The sequence below is a fragment of the Dermacentor andersoni genome, chromosome 9, assembly GCF_023375885.2.
Source record: "Dermacentor andersoni chromosome 9, qqDerAnde1_hic_scaffold, whole genome shotgun sequence".
NCBI lineage: Eukaryota > Metazoa > Arthropoda > Arachnida > Ixodida > Ixodidae > Dermacentor > Dermacentor andersoni.
Genome location: NC_092822.1, coordinates 17,667,391 through 17,694,125, shown reverse-complemented (window position 1 = coordinate 17,694,125; position 26,735 = coordinate 17,667,391). Strand labels below are relative to the sequence as shown.

Sequence of the window (26,735 nt, the reverse complement as noted above, 5' to 3'; positions counted from 1 at the left end):
GGTTTTCTTGTAGTACATTACAATAGTCTAGATGCTTTCAGCTCCCACATGCAATAAGTTCAATAATGTGGTCATGCTGGCAGCCAGATGAGGATTTGTCTGCCCACTTGATTTAAAAGTGCCCACCAAGGCTCAAAAAAGCACAGCCTGGCCTGATATGCCTGCCAGACAATTTGTAAAGCAAGCAGACATTGTTCCTGCTCACAATGTGGACCATTATGTCAAGATATCACTGGAAAACAGGAGGAGAGGAAAGCTGCTACTGTGCTGAAAGCACTGTGCTCTTCCCCGTGTAAGCACAGTCGACAAAGACAGGACATGCCAACAGAAACATCATTTATTGGAGCACTGCAAGGCACCACAAAAGGAGAAAATGTCAAAGAAAATCAGTGCACAGCTGCTGAACCCTGCTCCATTGGCAAGCACATGGCCAAAAGAAGCCAGGTCAAGTAGACTGCACGAAGGGATGCTTGCATGACATGCTCCTGCTGTGCAAGGGTTGGCCACAGAGTTGACAACACACCTCTCCTCGACCTCAGCATTGGCGTCAACATGGCTTTTCTTGGTCCCCAACACCCCCTAAAACCACAGCTCTTATCTTTTTCGCTGCGCCGTACATGGCCGCTGTGTGTCAGATCGTCCCATGAAACAATGTGCATGAGGGCCATCACACACAGCACACTGCAGAGTCCCTCAGAGTGCCACCAGTGTAGTGCAATGGCAGCAGCCTCCATTGGCAGCTTGTCAGGTAAAGTATCCCAATAGCTTGTGCCCATAATGTGCACGTGCTAGGGGACACCAAGTTCCAGGAACGTCAAGGGGAGCAGCAAGGGTGCTGGGGTCACTGGGCCGAGCCAAGCCGATTCCAAAGCCAGTGGAGTGCCACCTGAGCTTGATTCTGTGCGGCTGATACTAACTCCACCGCCTGACTTTGCACTTTTTCCAGTGACCAAGGTCCCCTGCACAGTTGGTCCGACAAAAAATTACTACAGGAATAAACACCAAGAAGGCACTTGAAGTCAAGCACAGATTGTTCTGGCCTTAGCTGCACATTGATGAACCTGACCAAAACTACTCCATAAGTGCACACGGACACCTTACAGAAGCCATTGATACCCTCTTAAGCAAAATCTCAGGAATTGACCTTTTGCTAATTTTCCCAGAAAATACACAAAACTAGCATAATACTACTTGAAGCAAATGAGCAAAACAAAAATAGACCTCATATTCGAAGTAGGCACTATAGCATTACATATACGTACAAGTTTTAATCACCAAAACCTAATAAACAAAGTAAATGTTTTTTAAATATTTAGTTTATGATCAAACTCCCGCCTTAAAACATTTTCTTATGGACTGTCCTTTTGCCTCAGCACAAACCAGTGATAAGCAGACCTCAGTATGGATGGTACGCAACAATCAGATTTGTGACAATTTCCTGCAAGGCAAACATAGTACAGTTGAACTTAGCTTTACTGAAATGAGTTTTCTGCATTACACAGACATGTCCTTATGCACTGCAACTGGGTTTCTTTTTCTTTTTTAGGTTACTTCATTCATTGTCACTCTATTCACATTGTCCCCTTTCACATTGCTTTAGTGTTATTCCACAACCACTTCTTTAAAGGGACACTAAAGGTAATTATTAAGTCGAGCTAGATTGAAAGGTTATGCTTCTGCAATAAGGAAGTCAAGTCTTTGTTTGTAATGAAGAAGAAAGCCTTTTGTAAGCGAGAAAATGCCAAAAATAGCAAATCAGAGTGGTACTATGGTACTTCTTATGTGTAGCGTCAGGACCTCAACACAGATACCAGACAGCATCTCTTTTTTCTGTTTACAACTGCCTGCAGCCCATGGCTGCGGCAGTGGAGGCTCAAATGACCGTAACTGGTAACCTGAACCCAAGCAGAGCCACAGAGCGACTCACCCGTGTCACCTGAACACCTACACCGGGGGAGCAGTACGCTTCCTATATAGAGATAAATAGAGTCTACAAAAGACATAACAATGGCATAGAGGGCAGTCACGAGATGTCAAGTCCTCTGCTTTGACGTAGGCGGTTCAAATTGAAAAGCAGCAGCGGGACCTTTGATGGGACCTTCGACGGCAATTTCCTAGGCAAAAAATTGAGATGTTGCATGAAGAAAACGATGATAGACTTCTACATGAATACCACACTCTGTTGATCTAACTCAACATAATACTTTCCTTTAGTGTCCCTTTAACTATGCGGTCATTGGCACTCCAGCACATTTAGTAGGTGTATTTCATGCCTTTGTAGTCCTCAGGGGACACCAACAGACGTGAAAACCTTTGGACGTGTGTGTGTCACACTCAAGACAACTCACGTGAGCAAGTTGTCGGTGAGCCACATGGCTGAGATGCGGGCACCATGGACCACGTGCTCTAGCAGCCAGCCCCCGGCACTGCCCACCACTCTCCATGTCTCGTGTGCTGCTCCCAGCACACTTGCCATGCATACTGGGACCCAGTCATTGCCCTGTGAGTGTGGTTACACATTACACATCACCATTTACACTTGCCTACACATCACGCAAATTACTTAGCAGTTAAGTGCGCAACAGGCTGCGGCAACCACAGCACACCAACATGTTAAAGAGGCACTAAATGAGAGCTTTATTAGTAAATTACCCTTCTAAAACACTAAGAAAGCCACTTTTACTGTGAGAAGAGGCTTGGTAAGCCAGAAAAAAGCAAATACGAAAGATGAGCGGCAACGATGCCTTGCAAGCTCTCGAACCGGCTCACCGTGATGTTATGGATTTCGACCATGTCTGCTGGGGTGTAGTTCATTTTTTAATGATTATATATACACTGCAGTGTATTCTAAAAAAGCCAAAGGCTGAACTTAGCAAGTTTTAACTTTTACAGAGCCTCAATGGCACAAATAGAAAAATAAGAAAAGAAAATTAATATCTGTGACATAATTGCCCTTCCAGTACTAAAGTTTCAGCAAAAAATTAAAAAAAGAATAGAGTAGTAACTTTCACCCTTACTTTATCTTTTAATAATCAGCCTGTTACTGCAAAGTTAACGAAAACACAGTTTTGAATGAGCACTTTATCAGTCAAAAGTGATTTAGTGTGTGTCTATAGTGCCCATTTAATCTATGCATGCCCTTACACCATAAAATGTCAAATTCATCGCCATCAGTCTATGCATGAGAATAAGTGGGCTGTGTTCATTATTGCTTCCATGCAGCATAGCACCATACTAATAAAAAAGTAGTAAGCAATCACATTGGCAGGTAATTATAAAGCACTGTTAATTACTATCACTAGTGTAAACAGCAACTTTGAAAGGCCAGTCACACAGGTGAGCTGGTAGCGAAAACAGAAAATTTCCCTGTTACAAAACAAGGCCACATAGCAAAGAAGGAAAAGAGCATTAAATAAGGAAATAAGCATGAAAAAAGAACCCAAAGTGTGTTCAGGCATCCACTTTCTGTAGCATCTTTTCTACAGATTTTCCACATCTCTTCAGCAAATCATAGAGAAAAGGTTCTGTACAATGCTACACTATATTTGGCTAGTGCAAAACAAGAGATGAAAGCAATGTCTGTAACAAAGCATTCCTATAATGAAGCAGCAAATTTGCCTTTCATGCACCCTATGAGAAAGTTAATTTCTTTTCTCCAAGCTATCTGATTTTCTAAGGGCTCAAAGCAACATCTCCTAATTGGGTGTTTTCATACTGGTTCCGTTTAAAACCACAGCTCTTTCAGGCTCGTGCATGGCATGCATCACTGAATAGAAGCACAAAAAGAGCAAAGCGCATACAGTGAAGCCCCTGACTTGAGTGAGTGCACAAAGTTTATTGTTAGTGTAGGCTTTATGAGGCTGGGTATGCAGCAATCTAGACTCCTTTAAGCAAGCAGGACCTTCTTTCTAAAATCTGTGCCTTACAAAACCTTCTTTCCTGAGCGAACCTCCTGGTACAACCTAAAGCATCTCTTCACAACTAGTGTCAAGTATCAGTCCTGCCTTAGGAATAGCTCGACTTCCCAAATTATGATTCCTGTTGTACTCAATATGTTTAGAGCCCAGCACAGTCAAATCTCATTACAATGAATTCGTGCATGACCGCGCTGTCGGGGACGACAGAAGACAAGGTGGGGTAATGAAATTAGGAAATTCACAGGCGCAAGTTGGAATCAGTTGGAGCATGACAGAAGTAATTGGAGATCGCACGGAGAGGCCTTCGTGCTGCAGTGGACATAACATAGGCTGATGATGATGGTGATATCAATATTCGTTACAAGCATGTGCTTATCACGTGCTGATATTGACAAGAGACATTTTAGATATTTGCTATTTAAGGTGATTCATTTTATCAATTATTATTACATAAAAGTTTGACTGTATAATGATTCGCTGTTTTTAGCTGGTGCAAAGCTTTCCTATGATCATGAATGTAGAGACTTCTCATAGCACTGTGTCAGTCATCATTGCTCCACAGTGAAGTGCTCACGATGGCCAAAGAAAACTAAATGTAACGCAATTACAATTCAACATACACATAAAAGCTGTCCATGAGATGCACATGCTCAGCTATCCAGGGAAAACACGGGGAAGGTGGGAGATGGATATTCAAGACGACAAGCAAAACGAGAACAAGGTAAAATCAGGAGCCAACATTTCGACAAGCGGATTTGTCTTTTTCATGGCGACATATGCTTTCCTCAGCACAGTATACATAGGTAGGGTTCCACTAAAGGGGAGAGGGAGTAAGGTGGGTGGGCTCAGCTATCACCACACAAGCTTGTGTGGCCAGCCACTGAAACGCAAACACAAGAGCAACAGCAGCAGCACTCACCCAGAGTAGCAGGCTATGCGTGTGGACAAGCAGTTGCGAGCGGAGGGGTTCACTAGCCGTCCACACTGTCACGGTCAGCTCTGCAAGCTGCTCCCATGCAGCCTCCAGGGGGGGACCGAGCCGGCGGCTCGCCTCCGCATACCACACTGGCAGCTTCTCGGCAGCCCACCTGCAAAAAGACACGCGGTAATTTTCCCCTTCACAGTATGAAAAGGTACAAATTGCAAAATACTGGAAACTAGGGCTGGTTAGTACATGTCACTGCTAAATAGAGTAACAGCGTAGGGGACAGGGTAAGCAGAAGGAAGCAGTTTCTCATCTGTTTCCTTTCTGAATTCATCCATTTCCTTCTATTCGTCCTATCCAACAGGCTGTTACGTTATTTACATAAGTACAACATGAGGAGACAGATGTACAAAGCATAGACACAACGGGAGCAAGAAGAGCAACAGAGATGCTGAATGGCACTTAAAACAGACACACAAAAGGAACAGAAAGGACCACACAATCTTGGGCTTCCAGCCTGTAAACCGTAAGAAGTAAACAAGCTCAGTCCAAGGGAAATCCCTTGCTCTGTGACCAATCTGCAACTCCTTCAAGTGACAAATAATTTTGTCCATTGAAAATTTAGTTCCGCCAAAGTTCTTGCATCTTCAGAATCACAAAAGGCCTACAGCTACAAAGCAGACTAAAAATTTTCAATTCTTCAGTGAATTCCTGAAGAACTCTCAACAGGGACGTCGGATATGAGAACACTAAATATTTCTTATCTAGAATGCTTGGTGGAAGGCACCTATCCAGCCACTTGAAAAATAAGCCTGAACATTGTGAACAACAATTAAGCAAGTGCACCCGCTAACATGATGACAAACTGACACTGAGAGCAAACAGCCAGCCGTCTACCTTTCAGCGCACTTTACTAATAGTAAGGTTCGTTACAGTGTAACACAAGACAAGGACAAGAGAAGGTATAAAATGACGACATGGCGCTTTTACACCTTCTTTTGTCCTTCTCTTGTGTTGCGCTGTAACGAGCCTTACTATGAATCCCAACCAACTGGCACAACTTGCCGTCTTGATGCACTTTACTACAATGCTTTGCACTTATTATTCAAGATTGCAGCACATATCCGGTTTAGAAGTGTTCCAAGTTGTATGTGACACTAGTATTTAAAATATCATTTTCAATTATGGTCTTGCTTTTCATGCGCTATCTTGGCATGCACAACTGTACACACAGCACCTGAAAAAGGTAAACGTCACAACAAATATCCTCAGCTTTCTGTGTAGTCTGGCCTCACACCAGTGTCGCTCTGCAAGACGGTGGCAATGCACTCACACAGAGCCCTGGTGCAAGTAGATGGCCGCCTCTTTGGAGCCCTTTTGCCAAGCTGACAGCAGGCCAGTGTCCTTAAGCAGGACGTGTGTGCCAGAACCTGAACAGAACACACACTCACATTTTGCTGCACTCTTTTACATGCAGCTACAGTATTCACAAGCTACGGTGTCCACTTTATCAGGATCCTTCAGTTGTGTCAGTGCTCATTCAGTCACATTAAAAAAGATGCAGTTGAGACAGTTAAAAACATATTTGTTTCAGCTTTCATGTGAAATAAAGCTTCCACATAAAAACCAAAACACTTACTAACCGTAGTTAGAAACCGCAATTCCTCCCACCTATATCAGGTTAGTTCACAGTGAAACTTTTTTAAGTACAAAGCAAGGAACATGATTGGCAAATGTTTACAAATCCAATTACAGTCATTAATGCATATGACCTCAGCTTTGCAAGGCAATGAAACGGGTACTTCATTGAAAGGACCTTCGGAGCAATCACATGGCATTGCACAAATAAAATTTGCATGTCTCTTTCCATTGCTTCTTTGTTGTGTGCACATCTGAGTGATTACATGACCTTCTTTTTTAAACATTCTTACTGCGTAGCACTTTCCTTGTTTATTTATTCGTCTACGCTAATCTCTGCTCAGTTAACCAAACCTCAGAACACATTTATTTCTACAGCAATGTCCCACAGTCAATAAAGCTTCCACGCACACTCAAGTTGCGAGCAATAACTTTCCACCAAGTGTATAGCTAGGCATTTCTTCGAGATGGAAATGTTCAATTCCTGAAATTGCTACAGGAAAGAAAAAAAAGCATCTACACCAGGTTTAAATCTTTTGCAGCCTTGCATATGAGCTCCTCTGTGAAATTACATGTACTTGTAATAAAAAGTTGGCCCTAATTGTCGTAACATGCCTCTGAAACAACAGCCATACTCTCTTTCTTTTTCCATACTACTGTAACACTCAATATGCCATGCAACTGTTTGATGAAGTATATGCATTTTGTTAAATGGACCGCCACTATATGCAGTGGTTATAGGATACAATAATATTTTGTGTACGTGAAGTGAAATTTTTTACGGAAATAATGAAATGGAAATTAAATCGGAGATATTACCACAAAATGCACTGCAATCATCATCAGAGTTCAAAATGTGCTTCATGTATTGCCCACTGCATTGTGATGCATTGCACCATCCAAAAACTGTTCGAATCAATTGGAGTAGCCGCACTACAGTGCACACTCACAATTCTATCCTCTCCCTCTAAATTTTCAATAACTATGCACCTATTCCTTTCGTTGCTGTTGTTTAGAGTAACCTCACCGCTTAAACTCATGAGGGTGCAAACATTTTAATATTGTTTGCAAGCAGGTGCTTCATAATAGCCATCCGAGCATTTCCATTGCCATTAAATTACAAACAAAGACTTATTTACAATCAAAATCATGTCAGTTCTCTGGTCAAGTAGTGAAGTGACAAGCATTCCAAATCACACCGCCCAGATTAGAACTGCATATTTGCAACAAGAACTATTTTATTTACTCGCTATATTAAAGACTGCGACCACATCTACCACAGAAAACAATGTCACTGTTGCTCCAAGAGAATCCTTTATACTAACAGCCAATGAAAAAACACTTACCCTCAAAGCGTCCACCGTGCTGTAGCCGGACATCCCAGAAGATGACGCCACCAACACCCAATGCAAGGGTGGTTAGTAGTAGCCGAACCCACGGGAAGCCCTGGCCACCCATCTTGCGCTCAAGTGCCTGCATACCAAGCAGTGCAATTCTCAAGCAACACTGGAGCAGCACTGGGACAACAGGGGAATACCATTTAAGCATAGCACAAAGCGCTTACTGGTAATGCTAGTTAAGCTTCATCTACACTTTTGTGGAACCTTGCCAAATATGATGTATTATACTGACCAAATAATTCAGAAAAAATTATGAAAGATCTCTGCCGCTCATTGAACTGTCGACTGGCCTTTCGACGTGCTCTGACACACAAGAAAAAGTTCCCCCTTCCTCCACTTCATGATACACTTATTTCCATACCAATGCATCCTTGAAACCAGTGGTGCAACACTTTGCCACCATGTACTTGAAGAATGGCGTGTGTGTCAAATGTCTTTCAGATAAATCTGGACTTGCAGACATTTTACTGGTGGTTGTATTTGGCATCTAGTTTTTACGAAAAATACAGGACCTGGCTGTTACTGGCTCTCCCCACGAGTACACACATAAGCAGAAACACATAAGAATATACAACACGTAACTCTCAACCCAATACTATCACCAAACTTACAGAAATCTGAAAGCGAGCCTCTATATCGTGTTTGACAGTGACAACTGCTAATAACATTTCGCGGAAATTTGTCACATAAAGGAAAGAAAAAAAGAGTGCAGCTTTCTCGCCACCTGATAATGACGTCACAAGCGGAAAAAAAAAAAAAATCTGGTAAACGAAGTGATTCACATGCACATGAGGATAGAGGGAGATGACTAAAAACACAAGTAAAGCAAACATGCCTTGCAGCGCAGACAAAACCGACTTTTCCTGGTACAGGCACACAATGAATGTCTTTTTTTTTTTTTCGCGCTCGAAACGGGAGAGCATGAGTCCACCAAACGTTAAAAAGAAGTAAAGCAAAAGGACATGGCGAAACAACGTCATAACGAAGGCTATGCGCGCACCGCTTGGCTTGCTGCCACATAACTGCACGGACATCACCGAGGTGCGACAGGAAAGAAACGCAGCAGAACATTTGCGTGCGCCACGGGAGTCGCATTTATATATATTATTTCCCTCACTGCTACCCTGCGAAATACCGGTGCATTGAGGTGAAGCAGCACCGCGCTTTCATAGAGAACCGGCGCTATCACAGGGATCGCGTACGCACTTAGTTCGATCGACGCAGGCAAGGGCACCGATATCGGTTGGGCGACGACGATTGCGAAAACCCGCACCGCTGCGACCACGAACACACCGCCAACACTGACCTTTTCTTATTTTTCTCGGGGCATGCGGAAGCTGCTTTCGGTAGTCATCGGTGCCCGGGGCTGCGACGCACCTGCGGCGATCTCTGCCAACCCGGTTCCGTCGAACAATTAAACACACGCACACGCTTCGCGGAGCGCGACTTCGAACGCCCACCGCGATCAGACCCCAAGGCGCCTGCTGGCCCGCTATCGACCACAGCGGTACGACCCGCAGCAGCAGCCGGCGCACGGCCTCAGACGACCCCGACGACGCGCCGAGACGGTGCTGCCATCTGCAGCGCGCTCGTTTGTTTACATTTGCAACGCCATCCTCCACATCCCTTTCCGCGTGGGTCCGCCGGTAGTCAGTAAAACCACGGCCGCTGTCAAGCACTACTCGGCGCTACAACCAGCTTCAGAATTTACCGTATCGCCCGAACAATCTTCGCGAGCTAGCTGACCTTGACGCCACCTATCAGCGCAAAATAAAACTTGTCTAACCGCAGCCACGAAGAGCACAGCCTCTGGGATCGGCATCAGACTTCTTAGTAAGGCAGGTGCCACCACAATCGGTAGACTCCGCACCCCGATATCAGCGTGACCGGCGCAGGCAGCCTGTTTATAATTTAGAGCAGAGTAGATGGTTCTTTATTCTACGAGTAGGTGTTCTGAAGGAGAGCATGGAAAGGAATCGAGACTTTGCGCTGCTGCGCGCTCTATGCAACCTCTCAGCCTTTCTCTATGACTGCCTCGTGCAAAAATTTCGGAGGTCACGCTCAGAACTAGGCGTCTCGCTCGTAACTTCAGTTAACTTTGGATTGGGACCGCCAAATGCCACCGCGGAGGCGTTGGGTGTCAGCGGTGCAGCGTAAATGCAATGGAGGGTAAGAAAAGAGATAGCAAAAACGTGGAGTGAGACCAGGAAAAGCCTACGACAGACGGCTCGGGTCAGTGAACCAGCCCCGTCCTCGCTTCTTCGGTGCGATCCGCGTGAATGAGAAAGCGTAAATATCAGGACGGTGAACCGGCCTACGCTTTCAGTCGCCCGTATACGGTCAGCGGCGAGAAACGGTGCAAAAGAGATCGACCGTGACTAAAAGCGCGACGAAACGGGCCTGTACTTTTTTTTCCCTTTTTATTCACTTTTTTTTTTTTTAAAGAGCGCAGCTCTTAATCGCCCGCTTCTGCGGCGAGCGTCAACGGCGTCGGCGTACTTTTAAATAAGGTATCCCGTTTGCCATATATTCGCATTCGCACACTTTCATTTGACTCGCCCTCGTATATTTTGCATAACGGCTTTTTATATGTTGCGACTATAACATCGGTGCAATTACAATACACTACCATTGACAGCATTGGTGACAGTACATTTGAACAAAGGACAGCATCACTGAGATTTTTCCCTGGCCGTTGCATATGTACAAAAATGTAAACAAGGTTCTTGGATGACAAAGTTTCGTTAAAATATTTGTCCTCAACTTGTTAATTTCATGGCCTTTACATTTTCCATATCAGCGGCATGCACTGCTTTGCTAGTTTCAATCTGATATAGTTCTAAAGTTCGTGTGATGTTTTCTTTACTTATTAAATAGAGAGAAAACATGGAAGCTATATGTCAGTTATTTCGGGCACAATTTTTTAGACATACGAGTATATTCTTTTACGAAAAAATACATATTTTACTTGTCTTGACATTGCGTGGTGCTCAATAATTCGTTTGCAGCATCTTTGGCAATGTCAATGCAGTTATTATTCATGTATTTGATGTTTCGACAAATTCTATAAGGAGGAGGCCGAGCTGGAACGAGCCCCCCCCCCCCCCCCCGAACGAAACTTCTGGCTTTGCCACTGCGACCTTCTTATTGGCTAAAAATTTGTGTAGCTTCCACAATTCTGCAACCAACTTGCGAGATTTGAGTGTCGCTGTAACCGAGCAAACGAGCATAGAGTAAGATCAAACAGCGAACACGGAGCAGGAGACGAAAGATGCAAGCCGCAAACGGCGGAGACCAATGAGAGAGGCCCCTTCAGTGACATGACCACGATAAACTGGCATCATTCGGACCTGCCTGACCACTTGATGTGTACTCGTATCTGGTTTCGGCTAGACTGCTTGTTTCGTACTATCATCTGCTTGCATCAGCTCTTGCTTGTGCTTGTTTTGCCTCATTTGCACTTGTTTTGAGTGTCATAGTTTGCCTTGCGCCAGCCAATATACTGCGAAATGAAAACACGCCTAGAGTTGTGCACAGAAAAATAATGCATCTTCGCAAAAGCTTCCGCGTGTGTCAGACGCAATAAAATGCGCTGCGCTGATGGTGATGATGCTGGAATTGACGAGGCCAAAAGGAGGAATGGTGTCGCGGTAGGTCGGCTTCTCTGCAGCAATAGAGTTCCACGTTACTGTACTTGGCGAATGAAGTGGCATGTGGAAAACAGAAGCTCAACTCTGGCTCCCTGCGCGAGTCATACAGTAACTCTAGTAACAATGGGCCATTCTCGTCGTTGGTGGAACGAAAGCATGAGAAGAAAATTGTAGTTCCGCGCAAGACGGGCTGGGCGGTGAGAATGGCTACAATATGGCACCAGAGTAGCACGCATCGTCTGTATGGAAACAAAGCGTTGCATGAGCAGAGGTCTGCCTGTGGCAGCTACTGTGGATCACACCCACCCATCACCCACGCATTGCCTCTCGTGATCTTTCGGTTAGCGAGGCAGATGTAGCACACTTCGCTCCATTTGGAACGTGCCACACGAGACAGATTGTCTGTGCCAGCCAAAATATTGCAAAAAGAAAACGCCCATAGAACTGGGCTCAAATTTCACATTAGGAAGTATCTTAATCGTCTGTGAATTTTCTTCTACTTTTTTTGTTGTTGCATCCACCAAACTGGAGGCATACTTTCGGTTGCTCCACATTTAATGGATAGCCAACTATGACGGCGACATCATGTTCAGTGGCAAACTTAGTGCGAAAACTACACTATCTCTTGCGCGAGCCCCAATAGAAATTTGGTGCCATATCTAGCAGAAAATGAAATGGACACATGCAGGAGCAAGCTTTAAATTGTGCGTTTGTGACAGCAAGTGGAACTTTTGGAAGCAGAAAACGGGTCAGTTGGTAATGGTGCACCAGCTGGGTAACCACTCTCACCACAAGAAGGCGCATGGCATGCTAGAAATAAAGCAAGAACGGAAGACGGGCGGTGACACCGGCTTATTATTTCTGCACCAACTTACTGCGGCATCATGTATCTTGATGTCGTCTTCTCGGGCCTAGTTAATTTTTTATCACTAAAGAGGGATTACATCATATCCTAAAATAGCAAAAGACTGAAATTAGGAAACGTTTACTGAACCAGAATGATAAAAAAAAAAGAAAATGCTTTGCAACCTGTGACGTCACACTGACATACCAACTATGTCAGTGTTTTTCTACGTGGATTTTGTATAGTTTGTGTGGCTAGCATGACAAAAGGGTGGATACCAGTCATTAAGACAACAGACAATTAAGCCAGGGAAAGCACAGGCCAAATTAAATGTACCTTTAATTGAAATGTAAAAATTGTAACGAAAATGAAAGTGGATGAGAAGACAACCTGCCACAACTAGGAGCCAAACACATTTGTTCAGCTTGCCATGCATTTCGCTGTATTCCTTTAGCTCACTTCAAGTAAGTATTGTGCAAAGAGATGCCAAACACACTTTAGCCCCAAGATGAAGAGTTTGTGAATGAATCGCACCAGCGCCACGCACTTGCTAGCATGTGAAAGAAAGGAAATGCGCTTTCTTGTTTAGCTTTTTCAAGCTCACATTTCATACTGGTCCAATAGTACCTAAAATGTTCCGGAAGCATGTAGTTCTCCTGTTGATAATTACCTGGCACTGGGTGAGGGCGTCCCTGAGCGCAGGCTCCGATGTCGGTGTGGTAGAGCGCCAGGAGATCAGGGTGGCCTGCAGACGACGCTGTGTCAGGCGAGGCAAGCGGCGCCAGGCGTCCTTTGTCTCCAGGTGCTGCAGCAGCCGCATGGACTGAGGCGCTTGGCGCTCAAAGAGCTGCCGCCACACCGATAGGCACTCGGGGTCCCGGCAGAGGCACTCCTCCAGACTGGTCAGGAGCTTCACGGCACACCAAGCAACCAAGGTTGTCATTTTGGTTTGAAATGTCATCATGAAGCCGTTCAGTTTAGCACAACTGGTACATAGACACAGTGGAAGAGCAGGATGCTCACTCTTCTGTGACTATGCACTACACAACCTGTTACCAACTCTACACAGAGTAGTGAAAGCTATAGGTAGTGCAATCGAACCTGAAAAGAGAACTAGAGAAAAATGCTCCTCCACTGTCCCCACTCTAACCACCCACCATGGGACATTGGCTGAACGGAAGTGCCAGTGGGCACATTGGATGTGCCCTCCTCCTTACAGCTGGCTCTCGTTACTGTGCAGCTAACATGAGACCTAGCTTTCACTGCACTGGACAAAGTTGGTGAGTATAACTGCACTATGCTGAATGCGTTCATGACCAGGCAGAGGTTACATGATGGGAGTGAGGTCAGTCTTGGTCATGGTAGGTGCAGAACAGTGGTTTCTAAGTTGGCAAGGGAGCACATTTCCGGGATCACCAATGATAGGTGCAGAACAGTGATTTCTAAGTTTGCAAGGGAGCACGTTTTCGGTATCACCAAAGCCCTCCCTCTCTTTTAAGGAACCGACTGTCAGAATTTGCCACTTCCACCTACAGAAAGTGCTCTATAGTTGAGCCAACTTATTTGCATTGAACTTTGGTATTTGAACTTAGCATGTATCAGCCAGTGGTAATAATCCCTTTAAAATGCAATGCAGTTCAAGCGCCCATATTGTGTGAATACAGTCTGAATACAAGTAACACACTTCCTTTATGACGGCAACACGACCCTAAGATATATACACAAACGGCTCAACCGTTTGTCATTGTATAATTACTTAAAGCAAATTACATGCACTTTTCCATCATTACACCTCATTCCTATTCTAAAATTGTTTATTTGCCTTTGTGTCAAGCTTGTACTGCAAAATGATATAGCAGATGGGAAAGTGTTGAAAGACCTCAGTTAGACAGAAAAAACAAACAAGCGAGAAAGACAGATACATAGAACAAAAGGAAGATTACAATATGTCCACAAAATGCCAACTATCGGCAGCTATCACTTGGTGTATTGTACCACTGCTCAAGGCTCGGGAAGTCTTAGATAACACGTTGGAGGTCAAACAAGACAGGGGGCTATAGACCTGTTTGCCAGCTGAGGGAGGTTATCCACAAAGTGCTGCACAAAATCAGTCCTTGCCTACTATTCACAAAAGCTTTTACAAAGCGCAAACAAAGCAGCATAACACTAATGCAAGAAAATAACAGTGTTACATCAACAGAGGTGCCCTGCTATATTATTATGAACCTATGAGAGTGCACATGCCCTCATGCAGCATGTCCAAAGTAGCATGCGCGATGTATCACAACCCTTGGCTTAAAGAAGTAAAGAGAAAAACATTTCTATATTATTAGGTTACCCCTGTACAATACCAAAAAAGCCACTCTTACTCTAAGGAGAGGTTTGGTAAGTCAGAAAAGATGCAAGAAAGCATGGGTGGTGATGCCGCCTTGAAGTTCTCACACCTGCTCGCCTTGATGTCATGAATTAACTAGGCCTAGTTAATTTTTATCACCAAAGATGAACTACTTTGTATTGTAAAAAAAGCCAAACACTTAACTTGGCAAGCTTCAAAAGCGTTTACCGAGCCACAATGACCAAAATACTTTGAAATCTTTTAAATATCTAACTTTTACCTTTATTTTCCCCTTCTAACAATCAAGCTATTGCCACAAAATTAATGAAAAGAGTTTTCAAATTAAAGACTACTTTATCACTCTGAACTTATTCAGTGGTTCTCTTTAGCAAAAAGAAAAACTCTAAGCAAGGTGAGTTGGTAATTATTCATGGTAGAACCGTAGCATTCATACAGGAAAACAGACACGGGAAGGTCAAGTGTTTGACCTGGGCTTTGTTGGATATTCATAGGCGCCGGGAACTAGGGACAACATGCACATCAATGCAATTTTTGTGAGAAACCTGTATCAATCACAACACATTTGTCCACTTAAGCATGCCTACCTACTAGAGGAGCAGAATGACAGTACAGAGCATTGCATTATGCTGGTTTGGAGGCATCATGCAAGAAAGTCAAACCTCTTCATAACGAAATGGGATATAATGAAACAATGGATGTAAAGAAGTAAGTGAAATTCCCCTTGAAATGCCCATAGAGAATCAGTGCTGCGCATGCAATAATCAATATAACGAAGCAATGGATATAACAAAGTAATTCTGGCTCCTCCTTCAACTTCATTATAATGGAGTATTACTGCATGTATGTTTCATTTTGCTGCCATATAATAATACTCTCGTTGTCACTAGGTGCACTAGAATTAGGCTAGTGGTCCTCAACCTCTCACTAGCTGCAGCTTCAAGCTGGTGGCACGTTTTCGCTTTCAAAAATAGTGACTAATACTTTGAGTGGTTTCTCACATCTTTTGTTTCAATTTTCATATATTTGCCACTGTACAATACAGACTTTCCAGTGAAGAAGTTTAGTATATGCAGGCAGCTGCAACAACCATTCTGGGATCACTATGCGGTGCAATAATGAAAGATAAAGTCTAGAACAATGAGACCCAAGGAATAGCCTATGATACAGATGTTGCATCCAAGATCCAAGAAGGAAGACTAAGTTCGGTCATGTAACAGGAACGGATTAGGGTTATGACAGCCAGAAGAAGGTGACAACTACAGTCGCCACAGGAAATAAGGTTTGTCTGTGAAGGGGCAGTAAGTAGGACAACAGTGACGAACATTTCAGCACCGAGAAGCCAAGTAAACGGATATACAGGTATGTACTTGCACATATAGTCTAGCAACCTTAAAGGAAGGTTGTGTGATTTGTGCTCACACAAATTTTGCACCAAGGTTACTTTATTCAGTCTGCGGCATTAAATAAAACATTTTGCATCACTGCCTCCTTAGATAATCAGGACTTGTCGAAAGATACCAAACTAGTTTTATGTAACAGCAGCAGCTCACTTCTACAATAGAGTGGTGTACATACAACCAAAGTTTTCTGGATGAACCGGGCAAGCAACAATGCCAAGTTAAAATAATGAAGTATTGCAGGCCAAGAATTGCAATCTTTATGAAAAATCTGAGTGAAAGCAACGCATCAGTAAGTGTAAAAATTCTATTTAAGGTTTTTAGAATGAAAAAGATAGGTCACAGTACTTCAAAACAGAAATAGCTATTATTAATAGTGCAACAGTGTGCACTCACCTCAGCATTGAGCTGAGCCGAGCCACTACCGAGCCGGCGCAGGTACGAAGGGAAGTAGGCACTGCGGCTAGGTTCAGCCGCATAACACAGATCACGTATCCGCGGATACAACTGGTCGCGCAGGGCACGCTCTCGCTCCGGCGATAGCGGCAGGCGGCCCCCAACGCCGTACACCGCATCCAGCAACGGGAAGAGAGATCGCACGCCAAGATTACAGGCACGGCCAGCGTTTTCATCACCATTCTTTGAAGCTGGGTGGCGAGAGAGCAGCTCCGACAAGATGTCGATGACATACGGTGCGTACGCCCGCGTCCCCACCACCGGCATCAGCAGTTCCAGCCACACTGCATGTTAGAAAGCTTCATAAGGGAACAAATAACTCCCAGGCTCCTTGCAAGTGCTAAACAAGAAAGGTTGAAGACAAAAGCCTCCTATGTGAAATGTCACGCATCCCAACATAGCAACTTGTAACTTTCGAGGCTGCGAATCTAGTCTTGAATTCACATTGTCAGTTACACCATTCATGGCAACCTCTCAGGCACCAATTAACGAGGAAACTGAGAGAAAGGGCCACACGACATTCAATAAATTTAAGCAATCAAAGAAGCTTAGGTTAGCTTCCAACTTTCCTACCAACTAGATGAACTTTCTGTCATGTAAGATTAGTTTGTTTTGAATTGGTGCATGCTGCAAAGAATTTACCGAAGTGCAGATGCTGCAAAAGGACGAACAAGTGCCATGTGTGCCCATTCAACTGTTTGCTATGTCCATGTTTTTAGCAAAGTCTCAGTAACTTGATGTCTTTGCAATGTTCAAGCTTTTTAGGAAAGTCTTTGCTGATCATCTCCACACCAATCAAGGCTTGCTGTTGGGCAGAGGTCACAGAAGAAAGCTACATAATGACTGACCGGCCAGTCCTGCGCCAAGGCTGGACAGTCCTGCCTGGGAGGCAGCCCACAGCAGGGCCAGGCATGCCATGGGACGTCCCTGGTGTTGAGATCGCAGGTTCCGCAGCTGCAAGGACGAAAAACAGACAGTCAAAGAGAACACCAAGTTAGTTTTTTGGGTCTCATCACAGCTCAGTTTTGGCACAGAGGCCTCGGCAACACTTTTTTACCAGTATTGATTACCGAACATGTCAGTCATATCCACCAGCACATTTTTCCTACGAAGTTCACGATACATTGAAGTTCGGTTGAATACTAGTATTTAGGCATTTAGGTGTTCCCTTTAAGAATGAGCCATACTGTATGTGTACCCAATAGCGAAGAAAAACATGAATAGTTATGTAGCCAAGCCCCATTATAATGAAGTTGCGTACAACACTAAAATGACACACTTGTTATATCTATAGCTGTTGCATGCTAATATCAGCGAGAAACATCTTTATTTACTTTGTTTTATCAGTTTGCAACATCAAGGTACGTGTGAATGCAACTTGGCACAGCAAAGTGGCGGCAGCAATTCCACGAGCCGAACTGATACTGCAAGCACTAAGACAGAGCCATTGCAGTAGATGAACACTAACACAAAGGCACTGGTGCTGTCAGTGCTACAGATGCAGCTGCAGTCAGTGCACTTTTGCTCAACACTAAAATTCCACATAATGCCGCTCGGTAAACTGCAGGTAGCACAAGCAGCATGTGGAAGGCACTTCCACAAATCAGCTCCCTCAGAAGGTATACAGGAAACCCAACACCACAGATTTCCTAGTACTACCTTGTGGAAACACCTGTAACTAAAAGCAAGCTGGCAAGTGATGTGTCATGCTTGTCAGCAGTTAATGTGAACCCAGACACCGAAGCTGAAGAATTGCTATGACCACAGACTGGATAGAGCAAGGGCAAAACAACAGCGAAAAGTTGGTATGTAAAACACCGCCAAATTAGTGCCATACTATACAGGAACACTACACAAAATGAGCTCACAGTGCCATCATGTCTGAGTAGCTGCAGCTAGGAAGAAACTGGCAAGTCATCACTGCATGGAGGAAGGAAAGAAATTAAGAAGGAGCGTGACATCACACATCCATCCCTTGCAAGCGAACTTTCCATAAAGCCTTCACCTTTCTTCTCTCCTGTGTCACCAAAAGTCTATCCACCACCACAGGACCTTACTCAGCTGAGCTCAACAGACTCGTTTGGTTTCCAGTAGGCTTTAATCAATGCATATTTGTTCGAGTGCTTTGCCACCACTCTGTGAGCATTTTATCCCAATATGCTAGCGTAACTTTGATTATTTCTTGTAACATATGCATTTATCTTTGTCGCAACATGCAAGTGTAGCTGCCACACATTACAGTTGCACTTGCCGTCTTTATGGAAGAGCATGCGCAGAGCCCAGTGGTAGAAGACACCAAAACATACCATAGAGAACATACTCTACAGTATGTACAACAGTTCAGTATGTACAGTACATGCATACTGAAGATACTGTAAAGAACACATAAATACTTGACATGTAGCATGCCAGTGAGACAACAGCACTGATCGTCACCTTTGGTAAGGCATTAGTGACTATGTGTGGGTGTCTCGAAGCGAGCAGCTGCAGGCAGACCAGGAAGCCAACTACGCTGCCGCTGCCGGTATTTTGGCCACCAGAGGGGGCCGCCAGTGCCTGCAGGGCACCATTTAGGCAGTGGTCCCACAGGAGGGAGCGAGCGTCGTCAGTGGTTCCAGCTACCACATCCTCCAGTTGGCGTCGTACCTCTGCAGCCAGCTCATTGAGGGGGAACCCTGCACATGAATGCATGGCGTTTTATAAGAAACACACGCAGACTGGGATGGAGGAAAACCATGAGGAGCAAGCCCAATGCAGAACGACAAACAAAATGTCAAGTGCCCTAGAAAGCAAGATATGAATGTTTCATTGAAAACAAGGCAAGGCACGGAGGCTACCAAGATGTGCATCCAATTGACATACGTCCAAAATTTCAGTGGGACTGAAAATAATTCCCAATGTATCAGAGAGCATTCAAGGAAGGCTTATATAACATTTCTGACTTTTAATAATCTTTAGTTAAAAAGAAAATAAAGCCCTTTATACCCTAGCACGAAATTGTGGCAAGTGTCAAAATGGCCTAAATAATAAACTATAATACTTGTTTCCATGAACAAGTCTTGGTTTTGGTACCTAGAACAAGGATGCATCATAAAAACATTATACAAAGGCTCAGTCCATTCCTGTGATCACCAAGGATGCCACATGCCAACGCAGGCAGAAGAAATGCATGCAGCACTACTGCTTATCTAGGAGCAATGTTATCATGACGTCAGCAAATTTTGCTCTGTGTTTTGATGTCACAATAATGTCACTGACTCCAGGTGCAGCCTTGCAGGAAAAATGTTGGTATCAAACTGAAATACTATCTTGTAAGCATTTCCCAATCTTCAAACTTGTTAAAGATCATCCTTCAAAAATAAATATGTATATGTCAGTACTCTTTCAAGGAAGTGCTTAAACATGGTTACTGTTCACAGACGCAACTAAACAGCATTTTCTGACTTTCAGATCGCTTATGGAAAGGGGATACACAAAGCCCTAAATTTAATGCAAAATATTTACTTCTCAGTATGCAAGTATCAACACAATCTACATCAGGAAAACAGAAAAGGCTTCAGAATATACCACATGAACTAGCCCAATCCTTTATTTAGAATATTTATTGTCTTCAGCGGCATCAACATAAACCAATGATTGAAAATAGATGAATCTGTCTAGCAAAGGTCACCTGAAAGCAAGGCATAGGTTTTAGCCCAGCATCTCGTTCTGGACAAGGCTCCTGGACAATGCTCCCGCGCAAGACCAAGGTATCAAACAAGCTAAAGTTTGCTTGTGGCTTGCAGAGTAATTAGATGCCACATAATGTCTTTTCCCAGTCAGGCAAGTTGCCACCAACCTCCTGGCCTACAGGTTTTTTTACTTGCACTACAAGCCCATAGCGTGCACTGTAGTGGAACTACTTAAAAACTTCAAACAACAGGTCAAAGCACAAGCAGAGACAAAAGTAAACAGACTGAGTGCACACAACTGTGTCAATATGCAACTACCAGAAGTAATAAGAGCACAAAGAAAGACATGCAGGACTAGCACCAGCATCGAATAAAAGGAACCCCAAATCTCACAACAAAGAAGTCAAGGATACGATATCTAGGCAATGCCATAACAAAGGGCCAATGCCCACATTATTAATGTCCATGTTGTTCACATGGCCGTGTGTTCTAGGCATCAGGCCTTTTGTTATAAACTAGAGAACTATGCAGGATTCAAAACTGCATCCCTTTTTATGTAAACCCAAACAGCACCACAAGTAAGACAAGCATACCAGCTGGCCGTCCTTCAAAGGGGGGCTGTGATTCAGCAGCGGGTGCTCCTTCTAGCTGGCTGTTCAGGTAAAACACCAGGTCCTTGGCCCACAAAAGAGGATTTGTTGGGAAGCGCAACCGGTCCTCTAACACCAGCTGAGAGACCTCAGAAGCCGACACCTGAGAATGTAGCAATGCACAGGTTGTAGGATATGGCAAACTGACTGAATCGGTGCAATCAATCTAGTATGTCCCCGTGTACAGGCTGCTTTTTATTTAAATAAATGATGGGGTTTTACGTGCCAAAACCACTTTCTGATTATGAGGCACGCCGTAGTGAGGGACTCCGGAAATTTCGACCACCTGGGGTTCTTTAACGTGCACCTAAATCTAAGTACACGGGTGTTTTCGCATTTCGCCCCCATCGAAATGCGGCCGCCGGGGCTTCAGTTATAGCTTCAGCTTCAGTTATATGCTACAGCTAGCTTAGCTATATGCTATAGCTTTAGCTTCAGTCTATAGAAACTGAAGCTTTATAAATTCTGAGCTGTTAGAAAGACTCCAAATACTAACTATTCCAAGTAATGAGGGCAGCATTCTGGGCAAGTTGGTAATCCATTACTTAATTGATATTGCGCGACAAAAAAACGACACGGACGTGAGCGACGACACACCATGTGGGCATTGGTGTGTCGTCTCTCACGTCCGTGTCGTTTTTTTGTCGCGCAATATCAATTAAGTATTCCAAGTACTTCGTGCTTTTCATGTGAATCGATAGTTGTCTGTTTAAGCTCAAGATTCCCAAAACATTTATAGAACATCGTAAAAATAAAATTTTATGGCAGCAAGAATATGACAACAGTGCTCACTTTGTAACTTTCTCTTACTTATCTTGAGTTAAAACTCGTCTTGTGATTATGCAACACACAATGTGGCAATGTCAATTCCCTACTTCATGCCTAAATCATAATGCAAGATGGCGCAAACTAGCCAGTCACATGTGCTTGCAGTTTACCAGACAGTATACGAAAAAAAATGTCACAATGCAACCTTCAGAACCTCAAGCTGCTAAATAGCCTTTTCTTAGTTAAGTATGCTGCAAGATCAATGACAAATGCAGCAACATTTCACATGCATCGATACTATACTTCATTGAAATAAAAGCCACAGGTATGCTCTGTTGCTCAAAACAGCCAAAGACACATGACACCAAGGGTGATGAGATTAAATTCATGTACAGTCTGCAAGTTTATGAAGGCATCATGGGAGAGCCAACAGAAATTTATTTTAGCACTCCGCGGTTGATGCCTTTGGGCAATGCTTGAAGAAGCTTAAGCTGGCTTCTCGTTCTCCTTGGCTGTCGCATTTCATATATTATACCTCTGAGAAGGACAAGATGAACTCAATTTGGTTGATGCTACTATGATCACTTTTTTAAAAAATTGGCAACTGTACATTTGCATAACTGTGCTCTTGGTTGGCTAACACCTACTGAAGCGCATGCTCCTATGCTAAAGTATGCGAAACAGACTGTACATGGCTCGTAACCCATTACTGATGAAACCCTTGACAAGGTATAACATAGCTAGACTAGTCTTCAGAAAATTAGTCGGCAGGAGTTGCAATGTAGGCTTGCTGGTGTGGCATCGTAATGTATTTCTGTGGCACAAGCAGGAACATAAATGCAAGCAGACACAAAAAAGACAGAACTTGCCGTGTGCGTGTATTTGTGTTTTCATGTGTCCGTGTTATTACTTGCACTACTAGAACACCTTACGAAGCCTTCACAAGCTCTGAGCACCTGTTTCAGCAGGACACTGAGGCTTGTGGCCCGCTGTGCACTGGCTTCCTTTGTCTTCTTCTTTGGTGGCTTCTTAGCCGGCTTGGGAGGAGGGGCAGCGGGCTTCTTCTGCTCCTCCTTCTCTTGAAGGGCTTCGTATTGGGTGGTGCTCTCCTTCAGCGGGGCTGCACGTGCATGACAGGGAGCAGGTGTTGAATTAGGCAGTGCCTTACATCACCATCTCGTGTTGGTCAAACAATGTCATTGACAGTCAGCTGATGCCAAAGGAAAGCACAGGGGATAGCACTGCTTCCAGGTGCAGTAGACAAGCCACTTCCATTACTTCTTTATTTACCACACTCCAAAAAAATATATATATATATTTGCACCAATTGGGGCTTATCTTGTCCCCAAATAATGCTTGTCATCTATCATGCGTGTTTTTCTTTTCTTTAAGGCTGCACCTTAAATGCAACCACCGAGTGTTAAACAAAGGAAATGAACACAAGACAAAATTAATTAAATTCTGGGGTTTTATATGCTAAAACCACGATCTGGTTATGAGCTATGCCATGGTGGCAGACTCCAAATTGATTTGACCACTTGTGATTTTTTAAGGCGCACCAAATGCACAGGGCATGAGTGTTTTTGCATTCCACCCTTATTGAAAAGCGGCCAAAGTGGCTGGGATCGAACCTGCAACCTCAGCCACACAACACCATAGCCACTATACTACTGCAATAGGTCACACACAAGACAGATGGTGATTACTGTTTCAGTACAAGATAAGCCCCGAAGTTGTAAAGAGAGAGTTTTTGGAGTGAGGGACAGTTGGAAAGAATACAACACAGGATTACTGTACTGCCATAGTGTGGGTGGTGGGACCAATGTGAAGTCATCAGGCACGGCTCTTTACCTCCTCCTCAAAGATGTACAGTGTCATCCATTGTTAAAGGGAATGCCAGAGTGTAGAGCATGCACGAATTTTCCTTTCTGACAAGTGTACAGACGGCAAGCTTTGCAGCAGGCTTGCAGTTGGTGGTGCTGGCACTGATATGGCACTCACATGGTTTTTGCAGCCAAAGCCCTAGCAGATTGAGAGCAGCATATTAGAATGTTCCCTTTAACAGTGAGCTGCACTGTACATGTTTGGAACGATTAATAAACTTCCAACTTTCAAAAGAGGAAATGATTCCAAGACTGTCGAAAAAGACTTACCACAGCCCCTTATAAGGCACTGATGCTATAACACCTTGGCATTTTTTAATAGCATTATGTATACAATACACCACAGAGTGTCTTATGCGTTGTGCAGAAATTTGAATGTCAAACATTAATTACTCATTCCTAATGAATGCCCCCTAATCAGCTGTTATAGGCCATGATGCTATGCTCTAGGAAGCAGAGAAGGTTGGATTCACCAAAATTCCTGTTTAAATTATGCAGCTTCAATATGGATTAAGACATTACAAGTATCACAAGTCAACTGCATCATCTGTGGGTATTAGACTGTGTTATGTGCTCACGAATATAAATATTAAACTCAGCTTTCAGTGTGTTCGACAGCTCCACTCTTTACCAGTGCAGAAGAATTAGAATGCCTCATCAGACTTCATATAACAAATGCAATGTGATGACAGTTGACAGCAGATGACAAGTCCGTGTGCCTCTATATATCCCTGACACCAAGATTGCCAGAACTGAAGTCCTCGCGTTTCATGGTTTCTGTGACCATAGGTTTCTTTCACCTATCCACGTAAATTTTCATCACTTGCCTCAGCTCTTTTCAGCTCATGCCATACAAACTAACACTGAGCACCACTTTTTTAAACTGAAGATTTCTTTTTATTTCCCCAGCCCCCTTCCCTTTGTGTGGACAGCTGTATGGCTGAGTAAACTGGGTTAATGCCACACACATTCCAATTAAATGTGACAGCTTGGAGGGCTGATCCTGATACCACTGCAAGGGTGTGTTTTTGCAAGGCTTTTAATGAGGATTGTAACACGGGCCGATCATAGCGGCAGTGCATTTTCACTGCACCCACATGCCTTATAGCATTAAGGAATAGCTCTAACCAATAAGTGTTCCCTGCAGCACACCTCAGAAGGTCCACCGGAAAGCTATCGCCTGAATTAGACAATCATGCTCCAGTGGATTTTCCTCACATTTTTTGTCTCTCAAATAAAGATCTAATACAGACGTCAAGACAAACAAATTCTACCTCTGTAGTAGTACCTCACTGGTTAATAATAGAAATTTGCTCAATTGTTTCAGGCCTTGTGTGGAGATCCCATATGGCAGTCAGAACTGTCGAAGTATTATGTGAAAAAGCTGGAAGATGAAACAAGTTCACTGCTTCATCACCTACCAGGTGCCAACATAATAAAATTCGGTCACAGCAAACTGTACTGGGGTGGCTGGACGGTCGGCTATGTTGGCATAGGCAACACAACCCTCCAGCAACCACATGGCACAGCACCGTTATTGCTTTTGTTGCATTAAAACATTTGTAGTATTATTTAGCAATATTTTGATTCTGCAGTGCCTGCAAACCTTCAACAAAGTCACTACACATAGAAAGGGATGAACAAAATTTAAGTTTCTCAGACAGGCCGGCCAACGTCTTTGTATACAAACATGTATTTGTCAAATGCGACCCTGGCCTCCTTTGCATGTTAATCTTATCTGGTGAGTGGTGTGACAGCAAGCGGTGCCACTTGCTGTGGTGGGAACTTAAAAGAGATGATGGTGCTTTTTAGTTTCGTACTTTTAAGATTGCCACAGAGTCTGATTGAGTTGCTCAGAGGCCGGATTTTTCAATTAATGCAAATGATGTCTGCAAGTGCTTTATTTTGTTCCTTAGAGTAGTGCAGACATCCTGACACTAAGAAATTGAGAACTTGTGCATCAGAAAAGCCAGAATATAGGTCAAAGCAGAAATAGGGCATGTTCACACTACTAGCACCAAAGGAGGAAACTGACAGGAATATGGCCCTTTCTGAAAAGTTCAAGCAACATACCACTGAACTCTATCCTTTTCGAAAACTTGTCAAGGCGCTCTTTGTGAGCTCACGGCCTTGTGCAGTGCACTCGTACACAAATATAAATGATTAAACCAAAATAAATAAAGTGAACGAATGGGGAGAGGAGTAGGTGGCTTTCAAGAACATTGATGTACATTTCAGATTATTCTTCACACGTTGCTCTTTTTTAATTGTATTAACCGTTCACTTTTTCGTGATATACTGTAATGGCGAAACGTTTCGTTACGTGATCCCTTTGACGTACATCGTCGGGTCTGTAATGACGAAACGCTTCGTTACGTGATCCCTTTGACGTACACCGTCGAGTCTGTCGCCCGAAATGTCATGACAATTCACTTGTAAACAACATTGACTGTCAAGGTACATGTGTGTCGTCCAGTCGAAAACTTGATTACTGCAATTGGATCGCGCTATATACGAAATCTGTCATCGTTCACTACATGCAAGGCGCTACAGAAAAATATCGCATCCACAATTATGAAGTTCATCAACGTGTTTACCGCGTTTCTGAAGTATGTTTCTCTCATATTTCTTTTTTTTCGCAGAAGCATATATAATTCGCTGCGGACACAGACTGAATCTGTCATCGCGCTGTTGTGTCGGTTTAGGAAATCTGCGACTACATCGATCATCGCGGCAAGCCATAGCAATTGTCGTATCTCTGAGTGACCGACCCCACAGGAAATCGCAGCATGCAGTGTTCTACTACGCTATGCATCTAAGCGACCCGCCGGTGCGCTGATTGAATTTGTGCGCAGCGCTCAGCAGGAGGTCACCGCGGCACCGGCCAGCGCGGCCGTCGCGTGGAAGTCGTCGACACACACGTGGGTGACGTGGACTCACCTAGAGGCTCAATTCGCGGCATGTTCTCGGCCAGCTTCTTCTTCTGGGCTTTGGACATCTTGCCGTCGCCGGCACCAACGCCGGTCGCCGCCGACTTGTTCTTGCTCGACTTGCCGCTTACGAGCTGCCACTGGCCCGCTGACGAGGACATTTTTCCGCGACGAGCTCTTTCAGGAACACACGGAGAATCAAAACCAGAAGAGCAACACCGCCGAACCGAAGACGAGCGGCGGTGGCCAG

At 44.0% G+C, this 26,735-nt stretch overlaps 1 protein-coding gene and 1 long non-coding RNA gene across 2 annotated transcripts; one reads left to right on the top strand and one right to left on the bottom strand.

Annotated features, from left to right (window-relative positions):
- Positions 1–319: 319 nt before the first annotated feature.
- On the bottom strand, positions 320–26,735 carry Tmem214 (Transmembrane protein 214). The gene is made up of 12 exons (XM_050174879.3): positions 26,496–26,735; positions 22,629–22,792; positions 20,848–21,007; positions 19,020–19,258; positions 17,432–17,537; positions 16,524–16,867; positions 13,045–13,284; positions 7,827–7,953; positions 6,176–6,272; positions 4,837–5,005; positions 2,349–2,500; positions 320–959 (listed from the first exon to the last, which is right to left on the bottom strand). The coding sequence occupies exons 1-12, from the start codon at positions 26,644–26,646 to the stop codon at positions 842–844; spliced, it is 2,067 nt and encodes a 688-aa protein (XP_050030836.1). The 5' UTR covers positions 26,647–26,735; the 3' UTR covers positions 320–841.
- Positions 17,503–25,130, top strand: LOC126527151 (uncharacterized). The gene is made up of 2 exons (XR_007598729.2): positions 17,503–17,576; positions 24,883–25,130. It is a non-coding gene; the product is annotated as an uncharacterized lncRNA (long non-coding RNA).